We start from the raw sequence: 15,290 nt of genomic DNA, 5'->3' as shown, positions 1-15,290 counted from the left end.
CAAACCTGCCATATCGCAGAATCAAGTTGCTAGGGGACGACCCACTTTAGTCCTACCTTTGCCTCTAATTCTAAAAAGGGAACCAACTAACAAATTATTGAGTTTTGTGTCATTATGCGAAGTAACCAATGTATCATCTATTAAGTTCCTGAGCTTGAGTAGGCCCTTTTTCTTACTCCTGGATGTGTAAACCTATTATTACTCATCCGAAGATTGACTCATCTGAGCTGTGTGTTGGTCGACAGATTGCAGGACATGTATAATCTTATGAGCCCCTTGTGCCTGACTAACAATAACAAATTGCTCGGTCTGATGAGGTGGTAGAGCCGCAGTAGAAAGATTGCCACCCGTTGCAGCAATGGTAGTTTCCAGGATATATGAAATATGAATTGTCTCCTTTGCATTTAAGGCTTCCTGAAGATGAGGAGCTTCATAGTTCTGATTATTTGACCGGACATTATCTTTTGTAGGTAAAGCTCGTTCAGTATGGTTTTCATAAAGGTTTGAAGCTGTAGGTTGCCCCGCTGAACCATCCGACAATACGTCAATCGCGGAAACATAAACAACATTGTCAGGGGGGATCTCCGGTATTGGGAAGGAGAGCTAATGGCGTTTCAACCAATGTTTCAATAGCCAGTGGATTGCTCTCGGGGTGGAGGGACAGGTGTGAGTTGGTGCAGAGAGCCCAGTAGCATCTTTAGTCTGAGTTTTTAAATGAAGGTGCAAATGATGACATTGAGAGTGGGAGTGTCCAAACATACGACAGTGGGTGCTGTAAAGTGGGAATTGTTCGAGTTCCACCTGCTGCCAAAAATTCTGGTGTTGTGAGCCAATCCAGATCTCCCCCGAAAATGGTATATATATATATATATATAATATATAAACCATAAGTCAACGATATAAATTCGGCAGCGGCAGTGGGCTCTGCTAGGGTTTCGCTCATTGGTGATTCTTGGCGGTGATTTCTGGTTTTCTCACTCTCTCCGTCGTCTTCCGCAATGAAGTTTTCACGCCTTCGCAGCTTTCTTGACGACACTCGCTTGCAGACGTCCTTGTCGTCGACGCTCGCTCGCATTGTCTCTGTAATTGAAGACATCAACTGCAATCGAAGACACTTGCCCTCGTAGTCACGGCTCGCGTCGTCTCTACTCGACGATGTCTCACTCGCAGTCGACGACACTCACCCTCGTTATCGCTCGCTGTCGCCTCTAGTAGCCGGCGACATCTCCTGCCGACGACTTCTGATTCATATTGACGACGACTCTTCCTTCTCGCTGTCGTCTTTTGTAGTCGAAGAAACTTCTCCTTCGTAGTCGTCTCCTTCCAAACGACGCGATTGTTTGCTCTCCTGCTCGACAGATCCCATCTTGTCGGTGGAGATGGCATCGACGATCCGTTTCTATGCCACACTTGCCGGCGAGTTTCCTATTTCTACTCGTGCTCCTCTTTCAGGTTCAGAGACTGGTTTTTGTATCGGCAAGTACTGCAATGTTTGACAATCTTTTCACAAGGCTAATGAAGGTGGTGGTGATCACACTTTCATTAAAAAGCTTGGTAAAAAATATGAAAAACATGCTCTTATTTTCACAGAAGTTGATACCAGTACTCTCGCGTCTTCTTGGCATTTTACTCTAGTGGGGAAATTTTTTTATGGTCACCCAAAAATTGAGATCATTCGAAAAAATTTTGATGTTATGAAGTTGTTGGACAGTTGGACGGTCGACATATATTTATTCAGTTATCTCACGATACCGATTACACTCGCATTTTTTCTCGAAAAATTATCAGGATCGACAACCGTTATATGAAAATTCTGAAGTGGACTGTTGATTTTGATCCAAAAGCGGAGTCCCCTATATTTCATGTTTAGATAAAGTTTCATCTGTTCAACTTGAAAATTCTCTACTTCTTAGCAACTGCTTACGGTAAGTCTCTCAAGGTTTATAGTCCTATGCTTGTTGTCACCAGACCCTCTATGGTTTGTGTTTTAGTTGAGAGAGATACCACTCAACCAGCTCCGGATGAGATATGGATTGAAACGACTCACAACGGGTATTGACAAAAGGTTAAAATAGAACCACACCCTCCTTATTTCTCTCATTGTAGTATGTTTGGCCACAATTCTACTATTTGCTATCGCTTGCATCCTCATCTAAAGTTGGATATTGCTAAAGATCAACCACCTACCATCTATGTTGAGAAGATGCAGCACGATCCTCTTTCCCACACTGCAGTTTCTGATGAAGAACACCATACTACAGTTACAGATCCAATCGTGCATTCACCACCCACTGCTATTGAAGAAGGCTCACTTACATGCCAAGACACAAGAGAGTGCTCCTTTGATCCAATAAAAGATCAACTGGTACAATAAATAGTTGTTTCTAATGTTCAACAACTTACTCATGTTTGACACACTTTAGACCAATCCACTGATCAGGTGAGCCAATTTTCGGATGAGGAATGACAGACCTATTCCAGGAGAAAGAAGAAGAATGGAGGCCGACTCGAGCTCGGGAACCTATTAGATGATATATTAGTTACTACTGGTAATGACACTCATCTTACCAATTTATTAACTGACTCATTCCCTAGAACTAGAGGCAGAGGCAATACAACATTGGGTCGCGCTCTAGCTACCTGGTGTTACGTATTTAGGAATTTTTTGATTTTTTCTTTAGGTCTCATATATTTTTCTGTATTTTCTCGTTTTGAAACCATTTGTCGTTATCGTGTGGGCAGGGTGTCATGCTTGGGGTCTTCCCCACAATTTATTTGTATCCTTCTTTCTAATTAATAATATATATATATATAATTAATGAGCAATAATCCATGTCATCATTCCACTCTGCTAGGGTTCCGCCCCATGAAGAACCCTAGCATCTCGCGTCGCGTCGCATAGTCTTGCGTCGACTGCTTTCGTTCGCGTCGTCTCGCGTTTGCTTTTGCATCTCTTCTGGTGGCAGAGCCGCTCGATAACATGACTTGTTTGTGACAGAGTCGCTCGACAGCCTGCGTCTCGTCTGCGACAGAGCCGCTTGATCGTCTGCTCGGCTCTGCCTCTTGCATCTGCGATAGTGCCACTCGACACCCCTATTCGTGCAGCTTCTCACTGTGCTGCAGCTTGGCACTGACTGCGGTAATGGCCTTAGGGATTTTCTACGCCGCTGCCCTCGCCGGTGATAACCTCGTCAAACCCTCCTATGCTGCAGTGGTTTACAAACACAGCTCCCCTTTTCACCTCGCAGATAGTACAGTATTGCCGTAGATTTACCATAATTCTGTTGAAGGAAATGACGATTGTAATCTCATAAAAAAAAGTAAATAAAAAGGCGGACAAACCAACAATTTTCTTATCTGACGTTGAAATTTCAACTCGTGCAGGAAAATACAAATTTACACTAGTTGGAAAGTTCCAATTAGGTTGCCCTAAGATGGAGATCATAAGGAAGATTTTTGAAGATTTCAAACTGGTTGGGGATTGACAGGTGGGTCATTTCGACGGAATGCATGTTATGACACAGCTGAGCACAGAAGATGATTGCACGAGGATTTTCTCAAAAAAATTCATCACAATTGAGGGCAAACATATGAAATTGCTCAAATGGACCCCTAATTTTGATCTCAGTCAAGAACCTCTAATTGCACCTATCTGGTTCTCATTACCTGAATTCAAGTTTCATTTCTTTGACCTACCTATCTTATATGCAATTGGGACTATCCTTGGAAAATCTTTACAGGTACACTTACCTACAATTCATTTCTCAAAGCCCTCTATTGCATGGATTTTAATTGAACGAGATATTACACTATCAGATGTAGAAGAATTCTGGCTTGGATCTGCTTTCAATGGTTATTGACAAAAAATTATGATGGAACAAAAACCATACTACTACAAGCACTGCAAGATGTTTAAATGTTTGGATACCCGCAGGAGAAATGTTTCAGATTGCACCCATAGTTGAGAACCAATAGTCAAAAGCAGGAACATACTATTAGTGCACCTCATGTGCCTGAACGCGCTACCAGCAAACCTGGTGACAACCAACTTGAGGAGGGAATCACCACAAGACAAGAGTTGGTGTCTGCCCTTAGTATCTCTTCTCTTGATCATACTGCAACGGATAATGTTCGAAATGAAAATCAGGATAGTCCCGCAGCTCCTATTCAGGAAAAACATCTGATGCAGAGGTAACAATTCACACTTCACATACACTGAAATCTATCGCGGTGGCAACAACTGTCTTTCCTCTTACTACGGTTCTATTATCAAATCAGAAAGAGGATCATATGAGTCATTCTTCGCCAGTCTTCAGATGAAGAATGCCAGGTTTACTCTTCTTAGCGGAAGAAGAAGGCTGGGGGCACACTCCAACTTGGAAATTTAATGGATGATACTTTGTTATCTGGTTCCGCTCCTGACAATGACACGATTCTTCAAAGTTTGTTATCTGGTTCCGCTCCTAAAACTAGAGGAAGAGGCAGAACTAAACTGGCTTGTCCTTAGCTACTTGTTTTCTGCATGTTTTAAATTTGTTTTACATTTATTGAGTCTACCTGTAACTTTTTGTTGTGGTATTACTGTACTTGTATCTTATGGGTAGGGTGCCTCTTTTGGGCTCTTCTCATACAACATTTATGTATCCTTTTCTATTTCAATAAAATCAGCCCTTAGGCTTTTCATAAAAAAATATAATTGATGAGCATTATTAATTTAATCGATTACAAGACTACACAGATTTATAATCAATTAAAGAATTAATTAAAAAAATAAAATAAATATATATTAAGTTCTATTTAAATGAATATTTTAATATAAATATTAAGAATTAAATCCCCCCTACTTTTAGCATCCTACGGCTGTGTGATTCGAGCCATTAAACTAGCTCGTTTTATGCAAACAGCTCATCTTAGGCTTGTCAAGCAAAGAAGCTGAACATAAACAATTTTTTTGCGCTCAATATATAAACGAGCCGAACACGAACAATGATATTTTTTAATAAGTCGAATCTAGACTCTCTCAAGCTTGGCTCGTTTACACCCCATTTTGTAGATACGGGCTGCCAGTGATGGTCATTACTTATGATGACACAATTTACAAAGAAAAATGTTAATGATTTATGTCAACGCTAGTGAACATGTTTGAAATTTGCTTTAATGTGCCATCCAAAAAAGAATGAGCAAGTTGAGGCACTGCATTCAATTTCAAAGGAGATGAACTTGATGAGTGGAGATGTGCAAAGAGGAAGGATTGCAAGTCATGCTAGGCTTATTAGAAGAGTTGCATGATCAATCTTCAATGAGACAAAAATAGATTAAAAAAAGGGTAGCTAAATAATATAACTCAAATGTCAAAAAAAATAAAAATAAATAAATAATTAAGCCTGGTGATATATTATTGCAGAAAGCTGATTTAGATTTAGGAGTTTATAATTTGTCACTTTGAAAGTTAGCGCGCCTACATGGACTAAGCCATGCATTATTCAGGAACAAGCTAAGCCAGGGGTATACAAATTGAAAACATACACTGGCAAATAAGAGTCATTTCATTTCTGTACAAATACTCAGGGAACTCGTGCGAATAAGTTATTCTTTTATTTAACACAAATATGCTAAATTGATCAAAATAAGTAGAAAAAAATAAATTTCATTTTTTATCAACTTCGGAGAAGTTTTTTCCTTAACAATTATTAAGGATAAATTCATAGGAAGTTGAATTATCTTAAAATAATTTGTAAAGTATGACTTAAAGGAGAAGCTGAAATGTTACAAAGCTGACAAGTTACATCACTACTCGTCATAGGAGTTTTGAAAGCTCCAAGATTAGAATTTTGTAAGCGAGCAGAGGCCCACGGGTGAAGGACAATCAATACTTTACAAAGTTATTTTTTTTAAATTATTTAGGAAAAATAATATTTAAAGATTGTGTATATATGTGAAAAGTAGAAATAAAAAATGTTATATATATTGCGAATTTGTTTCATCTTTAGTAATTATTAAGAACTTAATTTTTCAGAAAATTTTTCTAAAAAAACTTGTTGAAATTAAAGTTTAATCAATTCTGAACTACATATTAAATCTGTGGAACAATGCTGCAAGAAAAATTGCAAAAGTAGTAAAATACCTAGGTGAGTTCATTTTAGTTTGCATAGACAAGTTTATTTCATTTTACACAGGTGAGTTCATTTCAGCTTAAATATTAATACATACGAACAATATAAATGATGAAATGTATGAAAATAGTTCTTTTTACTACAAATTGTTTCAACTATATGGTATAAAACATGAGTAACTTGAAGATACAACAAGTTAGCACATTGAGAAATATAATAAAACTAACAAATATGCCAATTTGCTCGATGCATAACCGATGCTTCTCTTTCATCTAAGAAAGCTTGAATAAAAAGAACATGGATACTCTCATATACTGAGTAACTGGGATAGCTAATAAGACAACCATCTCCAATCTAGCCTTAACGAGCAGTAGGCTGCGAAATGGCCTCCAATCATAACTGATTCAAGCTGCATACTGATCTAAAAGCAGCATTGATTCCTGAAAGATTAACTATGATTGGATGGAGGCTTTTTGTTTCTAGAAAATGATCAATGAATCAAGAACATTGATTACCTTTGGCTGCTAGAAAACAAAGAGCACCATCATTCGGGCGCCATCTAATAAAGAAGTTGGAGGAAGTGAGGATAGAGAGGAGGTTCTTCCTTCCCATCCTTGCCTTCTTTGGTCCAATTAAGGGATGATTGACTTTGCATCAACATAGAAATAGGAAGGGTGCACTTAAATTATTTGCATTACTATCTATTTATAGCCGAAGGGAATGCCTTGGCAATTAATGGTAATTATGTTATATTTATGAAACATCTTTTTGCAAGTTATTATTTTCTGTTAACTTCATGACATGTTTATAATTGTTTTAAATTGACAAATCTTTTTCTCAATCGATGTCAAAGATTTGTTTTACGTCATTAGAACAAAACAATTTAACACGAGCTCAACAACAAAATTCCTATCAATTGAAAAACAGCAATTCAACAACTTATTACACTAAGAAATTAGTATAAACATTTTTCAAAATTTTTCAACATTCAATCATTAATGAATTACATGTATCCTTTGTGTACTCTGAGATCAGAGGTCAAGCCTAGGAGGTAAGATACTTTAATTCACTTAATTTGCGAAGAGATCCACATTAAAAGCGAGTGAGTCTCCCATATTGCGAGTATAACATTTATCTCTATGAAGACAACAATAAGATCCGCAAAAGTATAGCATAAAACTTGGCCGCGACAACTTAACCAAGAAAGTATATTAAGGGTAAAGATAGTGTAATATTTGAATTATAGGGACTATAAACTATAAAAAATTTAGAATTCACTTATTGATTATTTGATTGAAATATTCTACTATTCACGAAAGTTATTAATCATCCAGAACAAACAAAGAGTTAAGAGGAATTTTTTATTGTATTTTTCAACTATATTGTTTGAAATTCGGAGTTCAGACATTCGTTTAATTTTCAACATGTCCACTCACTTTGGAATTTGTTCCTTTCATAATCTTTATTGCTCTAAATTCCAAAGTGAAAGAAACGAATTTAATATATCATTCCTTGCAATATTCATAATCTTACATTATTCAACACTATGAGATCTAATATACATCATTCCTTACTATATTCTCTTCAGGAAAATTTAATCCCGTCCTGAATGTTTTCTTCGAGAAACTTTTGGTAACTAGGGTTTTAGTAAGTGAACTTCATTTTTATACTTGACATTTTTCAAACTTGAATTCATAGCCATTTCAAGGTTTAAACTTTCCAATTCTTCAATTTTTATGCAATGGTTCTCGGCCATACCGGTCCACATAGCTATTGTGCTTTTCATTGCTCTGAATTCAAGATGTACTTTCTTAAGTATTCTCTTTTGATATTCTATTGGGGGGTGATCAGCTGCTATTCGCTCTTATTTGAAAATCCTTTACCTTTCTTGCTCTTCAAATTTGCCTTTCTCAGCAACAACCTATTCTTCCAACTTGACAAAATTTCTCATTTTTTCACTAAGTTAACTAAAGAAGTATACCCACAAATTAAAAATTTGTGTCAAGTCGCAATGTTTTACGAACATTACCAGGCCATGGCTTGACTTGGCAAAAGTGACAAATTATATTTCTATAGAAAGATTTTTCCAATTATTTCATCCAGAGAGGGTGAATTGACGGATGGACCATGCTGATATGCTAAAGATTATGCTGACTTAGAAGATTTATACCAGTCCTGTGTCAAGTCAGCAAGAGCTTTTGTCTCATCTTTAATGAGTTTTCAAATTCTATCAGAAGCATAAGAGATTGTTGGAACTTCAACACCTTCAAAAATGATGGTTGTCCAAGAAATAGGAAGAATACCACACGCGAAAACTACTTTCTTCTTTTTACAAGACTGGAATGGCTTGGGAGATGTCATCACAATCTCGCCCTTTTTATTCGATGGAGTTGAAGCACCTGAGGGCAAAGGAAGCCACTTCATTATTGTGAACTCTTATGTATCCATAAACTGAAGAGTTTAATCAACATTTGATGTGTATTTTAGTAGACTTGGTTCCAAATTAACCAAAGATAATTTGTTATCAACTCCCTATGATAGCACCCAGCCCCCACCATTTCCAATACTTTCAATGAGAGGCTTGCTTTTTGAGTTAGAGTAGAAGATTGTGTTGAATCAGTTCTAGCAGCTTTATGATTGAAATAGAAAAATGGATTAACATGAGCTAGGGGAACTCAGCAAAAGGAAGAAAAAAAAAACTCTGAAGTAGTATGACGACTTATGTGCTAGCATTTTGGCTATAATAGGCGGTTCAATAAATGTGACTACTTCCAAGATAAGTTTCTTGAAAAATATATACCTACCAGTCCCCTCAGCTGTCATTGCAAGAGGGACATATATCTTTGATGGGAATGGTTATGATCTGGTGGGGATAGTCCGTCCACTCTTGATGGAAACAAAACTGAAGCGGTTATTCCAATCTTAGACTTACTTCCGAGCCAACCATCTTAATGGCAGTAGATAAGAAAAGAACAAAGCCGTCCTTATAGGCTTTTACAGTAAATAAATGTCGAAATAAATTACATAACCAATACATTTTCTTTGTCTGCATATACATAATTGTAGACATAATGGTCGGAAAAAAATTGGGTCGCAAAAGAATTGGGCATTCTTTGAGCAGAGATAACTTCATAAAAATTCAAATATATTCCAGTTCTGTGTATAAATGGTATCAATGGCCTAACCGAATTTGAACTTGGCAACAACAGATGTCATGATCGTACAATATTTTCATTTGATACCCTTAGAAAAAGTCCCCTATGGACGCTGGGAAACTGTTTCTGAATACAGAAATGCTTGAGGAAAAGGAGGAAGAAAATGAACAAGATTGTGAAACTGAAAGGCGTTCTGGTTGCTGAAGAGCACAAAAGAACATACGGAAGAAACTAAAATAGGCTCAAAATAGTTTAGTTATAAATATAATAAAAAGAGAAATAAAAATTGATGCTGCATTTCTCGAGTGAAGAACTTTTTGTTTCCAAAAAGTAATATTGAATAAAGGATTATTCATTTTTCAGTAAAGATTTTTTCACTTACATCATAATGTCCACAAATTTACTCACTACTTTTCAAAATACAATAATTCATTTTTTTAATTAGTACAAAAATAAAATTAAAATAATTGAAGTCAATGTCGTTAGTGCCATGGGAGTTAATTTGTCACTTTGAAGAATTCTTTGTACTATGACTTTGCCTCCTGCAAAAAAATGTTTTGATTAAGCTGACTCCGTGTATCATTGAAAAAATAATCAGTTGAAAAATCATCTCAACAATTAATTTTCTTATTTCTTCAATGGCGGTCTTCATAATGTTGATTTCTTCTTTTAACTCGTTGAAGGAGTTCTTCGGCGCAGACAGTTAGTCCAACATCTCGGCCTGGCCTTCTTTGTCTCAACTGCTATTTTGAATTCAGCAAACTCCTTTGCAAGCTCTTCATATTTTAATGCATTTGAAGCTTTGTATGAATTTGCAGAGTTATAGAAGTAGCCATAAATACTTCCTAACTGGTCTCCTTCAACAGAGACTCTGGTCTCCTTCAACAGAGACATAGGAGTCTCATGAATTTCATGACCTTGCAGAGCCGGAGAACTGGTCATTCTTCTCTCGGTAATTGATGGATATTTTCTTCTGAATGCTTGTCCACAAGTAAAATGATATTGTATTAAGGACGTCTAATGCCAGCAAATTTGAAGACGAATTTTACCTCTAGCGGGTGAATTCTAAATTGGAGCTTCAAAAGCCTCTACAATTGTATTATTGATTATGGACTGAGTGCCTTTTTTAGGAACCACTTTAGATCCTCTACTCTCCAAAGATGTTTGATTTAGAATATTAAGCTCTATTGCAGTTGGAGGAGGAATTTGCTGATCCACTGATCGATCTTCACCCATGTCACTTATTAAATTGAATTGTAAAAATCATAAGTAAATATTGATAATATGAAAATTTAAACTTAAACTCAACTGAAAACATAATATAAATATTACCTTTTGGCTTTATTTTAGGTAAGGGTAAGGTCATTACTTTAAACTCACTCATTACTTGAGCTGCTTGAGCAACCGCCTCATCACCAGATCTAGCCACAGTTGTTGGATTTTGCAAAGGCAGAGAAAGCTTGACAACAACCTTGGTCTTCACATTGACCACTTCAATGATTATTGAAGCACTAACATATGTCAGCGACTCTGTGATGGTAGGATGATAGAAAGTTCCTTATAATAGAAACCTAGGCTTTTGAATATTAACAACATTTGATTTTAAGTTGTCTAAAATCAAACCAATATATTATTGAACCAAAATTTGAAAACTTAGAATAAAAAAATATTTACAACAGATCCTCAATGCGTTCAAAACATACAACTTTTTCTGGCAGTCCATGTCCAACATCGATTTTGGAAAAAAAATATTTCATATCAGGGCATGTTAGAGGTGTGAAATATCTAAAATATGTTCAATTGGTGTTTAGCACAAACACGAAAGTCACAACATCGATGTTGATTGAAGAGATCCCATCATGAAGCCTCTCCAACTTGTGACATGTTGCTAGTTTAAAAGTGATCCTTCAATGATGGGAAGATTATCATATTTTTCTTTGTGATCGATGAAGTCTATGATCGAGAGATTTAGATGAGTTACTATTTTCATTTTTTGAAACTTTTTAGTTGATTTGATGTGCGTGACTTTCAACCATCACCACCAAGAGTATCAGGATGCCACCTTGATTTTTGGCAGTCTTCTTTGGACATGTCAACAAGAGCCCACTATCATTGTTGTTTTGCTCTTGGGCTTAGAGCCGAGGGATCCAGTGCGGTCCATCATTTAGCTCGTTATACGGATTTTGTTGACTGCCATCTTTTCCAAAAAAGCATTAAACACTTTTTGGTTATTCATATCTATCCATATCTAGCTTTTTGAATAGAGCCTAAAACGGTCAATTTCATTCATGTTTTCTATTCATTGAGAGATATGGGAATTTATAAGAAAATTTTAATTGTTGAACCATTTGAGCTGTCTTACTTTTTTCATTGGGATTATCTATTAAAACATAATATTAGATTAAAGTATTGAAATGAAGTGTTAATTGATTCGTGTGGTTAATTTAAATGATAAAAATAGCAATTAGATGGGATTAAGTGACATAAAGAAATGAAACTGAGTTTAGGAGCAGCAAAGGAAAAATAATGTTTTGATATGACCATGCTTTATTTTATGATTAAGTTGATTAATTTTAAATATTTTGTTCATGATCTTGAAAATCAATAATGAGAAGGCATTGTTGACTGATATGAGTAAGGATAATCATCCACAATTAACTCACGTACATGTTACATCTAACATGATAACACTTACTAATACCAAAAACTATATAATCTATAATAAATTAATCAAATACAAGCATATGAATAGTAATAAACAACACTACTTGTTTAAACTTTTCATGTCAAAATTCAGCACCAATTTAATTTGATAAGTATGTCACTTGTTTTGGAATAAGGAAGCGACATAAGCCGGGTTTCAAAACTTGTCATTGTTATCAAAGCCTGGCCAAAAGAAAGGAACAATAATTAGTAGCCGTTACATAACTTGAAATATCTTCAATTCTTTTTTCAACCAGGTTATAATTAAAAATCTTAATATCCATAATTTGAATGCTTGTCCTCTGTGACTGAAATTATAAATTTAATGTTAGTCAACGGTAAGAAAAAAATAAAGGTGTTAATATAATGAGTATTTTAAAAGGTAAATGAGAGCTCAGACCTAATAGAGCAGGGGATAAGAAAAAAATAAAGGTGTCTCAATTCTTCTTTTTTTTTAGAACGTTTTTCATTATTTTCTTTATTAAATGAATATTTAATTGCTTTTTCTTTTAATTTTGAAATTTTTTGGTAATAAAATGTGCATGTAGTTTTTATTGCCTATATGTATTATTCGTATCTAATTCTAAGATAATGATAATTAGGTACTTAATGGGACCCACTAACTTATTTGGGGGGCCTCACTAACGAAATCTATTTCATAATATGGTTCTAAATAATAAATATCCTTCTATGCGAAGTCGTGCTTTATTTTAGTCATGAATGTTGAACGTGATTTTCAGTTAAACTCATAACACTGGTATTAATATACCTATTAGAACACATTCTTGCTTAATTACATAGTCCTCTTAAATTGCTATTTTAATCATATCACCTCTGCAAAAGAATCACATGCCAAGACATAGTCTGCCTATGTAGTAGATAAAGCTACAAAAATTAACTTCTTATTGGACCTAGACATTGGAGATGTTTCGAAAACTCACTTATATTTGATGTGCTCTTCTAATTAAACCTGTGAGTGTAGTTCCCATTAGATTCTACAACTAAATCACTTGGCAATTAATTTCTCGGATACTGCAAGCCTGGTTTCTATCAAATAAAAAAACTATACACTTTATTATATTTGAATAATATTCCATTGGATTAACCTAGAAATGTTTGCTAACGTGTACATCATATTGAACATCTAGCCCGCTTTGAGTGAAATATAAATAAGATCATATCATTCTATTTTATAACTTAATGTATTTTAGTTTGCATAATTCATCTAAGTTTAATTTAGTAGAGGAGATTGTGCGGTTTTACTATATCTGAACCTCATCTTGCCTAACTTCTCAAATAGCTCAATAATGTACTTAATTTGATAGATGAGTATGGGAACTTAAATTTTAATGTTTATTGTTTATGATTATATTTATTTTCATATGCCTGGCCTTATCCTTGTAGCTCTATTTTTATAATTAGGAACATTTTTTTGGGTAACTAAATTATTATTGATTAATGATAAATGCAATCTGATTAGTTGTGAGGCCAATTGAGTGCTCCTAAAACTAAACTTTTTATGCGTAGTGGGTTCTCTTTCTCTCTTCATCAAGGCCGATCCTTTCTTTCTAGGTGTGTATTTTTTTTTTTTGCTTATATGCAAAATAATTGATCTCATTTTGTTAAAATTTTTGGATGCTTTTACTAGCCTTACATTTTATTTGTACTTGGTGCAGGTTTATGCATTTATTGCTCCCAAAATTATTGGCGGTAGAGGCGCTCCATCTCCTGTTGGTGATCTAGGGATGGTTCAAATGTCCCAAGCACTTGATTTGATTGATGTCTCCCATGAAGTGGTAAATTCTAAACTAAATCTTTAAATGACCTTGGTAACATGGTGTTGCCAATGACTTTAATTATAATCACAATAAATGACTTATTTAAATCATATGTCAATCATCCTAATGATATTTTTTGGTGTTATTATAAAGGATTCAGTTGTCGTAGTATGAATTTGTTTGAGAATCCAAGTTTTTTTCAATATAGAGCTCCCTCACTAGCAACCCAATACTTTGATGTTTTACTTTAATGAAACATATGATAGAAGGTGATTGTATATGTTGAAGTTGTTGTTGGTCATTGCCATTTCTATCTACGCTTCACCATTGATGAACAAAAATGTACTTCAACTTCAAAATGGTTTCATTTTCTACTAAGGAGATAAAGAAATTAAATCTCTAGGTTTTGTTTGGCTGGTACATGTTGATAGATGATGACGGAAGTCAAAACATGTTGGGTAATGAACGCCAGGTATAAGAAGAAATAAAATGTAACACCCAATATTTTGAGACAACAACACCAACAACAAAGCCTTAATCCCACTACGTGGGGTCGGCTACATGAATCTTTTTTCTCCATTGCGTCCTATTTAGTGTCATATTTTCATTTTGTTCTAGTAAATTAAGATCATTTTTAATACAATAAGCCCAACTCTTCCTAGGTCTACCTTTGCCTTTCTTAACACAAGTCGAATCTAAAACATCTACTCTCCTAATCGGATTATCAGATGGTCGACGTTTAATGTGACCAAACCATCTAAGACGACTTTCTCTAATTTAGTCCATCACAGGAGCTACACCAACCCTATCACGAATATATTCATTTCGCATTTTGTCTCTAAGTGTAAAGCCACTCATCCACCTAATCATTCTCTTCTGGGCAACACTTAACTTTTTATTATGCTTCTCTTATAAAGGCCAACATTCAGTGCCATAGAGCATTGCAGGTCTCACCACCGTCTTATAAAATTTTCCTTTCAGTCTAAGCGGTACTTTTCTATCACACAAAAGGCCCGAAGCATTCCTCCACTTCAACCAACCAACTTGAATTCTACTATTAACATCCCCATCTATATCACCATCTCTTTGAACAACGGACCCAAGATATCTAAATCGTTCACACGTTTTAATAATTTGATCAGCCAAAGTCACACTTCTGTCGCTAGAGCTATTACTACTAAAGTTACATTCCATGTATTCAGTTTTAGTTCTACTTAAACGAAGGCCTTTAGAATCCAATGTAGACCTACATAATTTAAGTTTTTCCTGGACTTTTTCTCTCGTTTTATCCACGAGAAGAATATCATCAGCAAAAAGCATACACCAAGGTACATCCTCTTGTAGATGTCCAGTAAGACCATCCATAACTAAAGCAAAAAGATATGGGCTAAAAGCAGATCCCTGATGTAATCCAACTAAAATAGGAAAATATTTAGTCAATCCTCCTTCTGTTAGAACACAAGCAACAGCTCTAGTATACAAATCTTTAATGACTTGAATATAAATCATATCAACACCTTTCTTCTCAAGAACTCTCCAAA

The 15,290-nt window shown here is 35.3% G+C and overlaps 1 protein-coding gene across 3 annotated transcripts in view; it reads left to right on the top strand.

Annotated features, from left to right (window-relative positions):
* Window positions 1-15,290, top strand: part of LOC110023559 (riboflavin biosynthesis protein PYRR, chloroplastic) — an 80,737-nt gene that overhangs the window by 35,027 nt on the left and 30,420 nt on the right. For all 3 annotated transcript variants that reach the window (XR_002293916.1, XM_020723048.1, XM_020723042.1), the window contains exon 6: window positions 13,648-13,767. Coding sequence is in view for 2 of the 3 variants with exons in the window: in XM_020723048.1 (XP_020578707.1) it covers window positions 13,648-13,767 (120 nt within the window). In the remaining variant the exon portion in view is untranslated. The remainder of the gene's footprint in view (window positions 1-13,647; window positions 13,768-15,290) is intronic.

The sequence above is a fragment of the Phalaenopsis equestris genome, unplaced genomic scaffold (assembly GCF_001263595.1).
Source record: "Phalaenopsis equestris unplaced genomic scaffold, ASM126359v1 Scaffold000002, whole genome shotgun sequence".
NCBI lineage: Eukaryota > Viridiplantae > Streptophyta > Magnoliopsida > Asparagales > Orchidaceae > Phalaenopsis > Phalaenopsis equestris.
The sequence above is the reverse complement of the archived record's forward strand: the minus strand, read 5'-3'. Positions and strand labels throughout refer to the sequence as shown.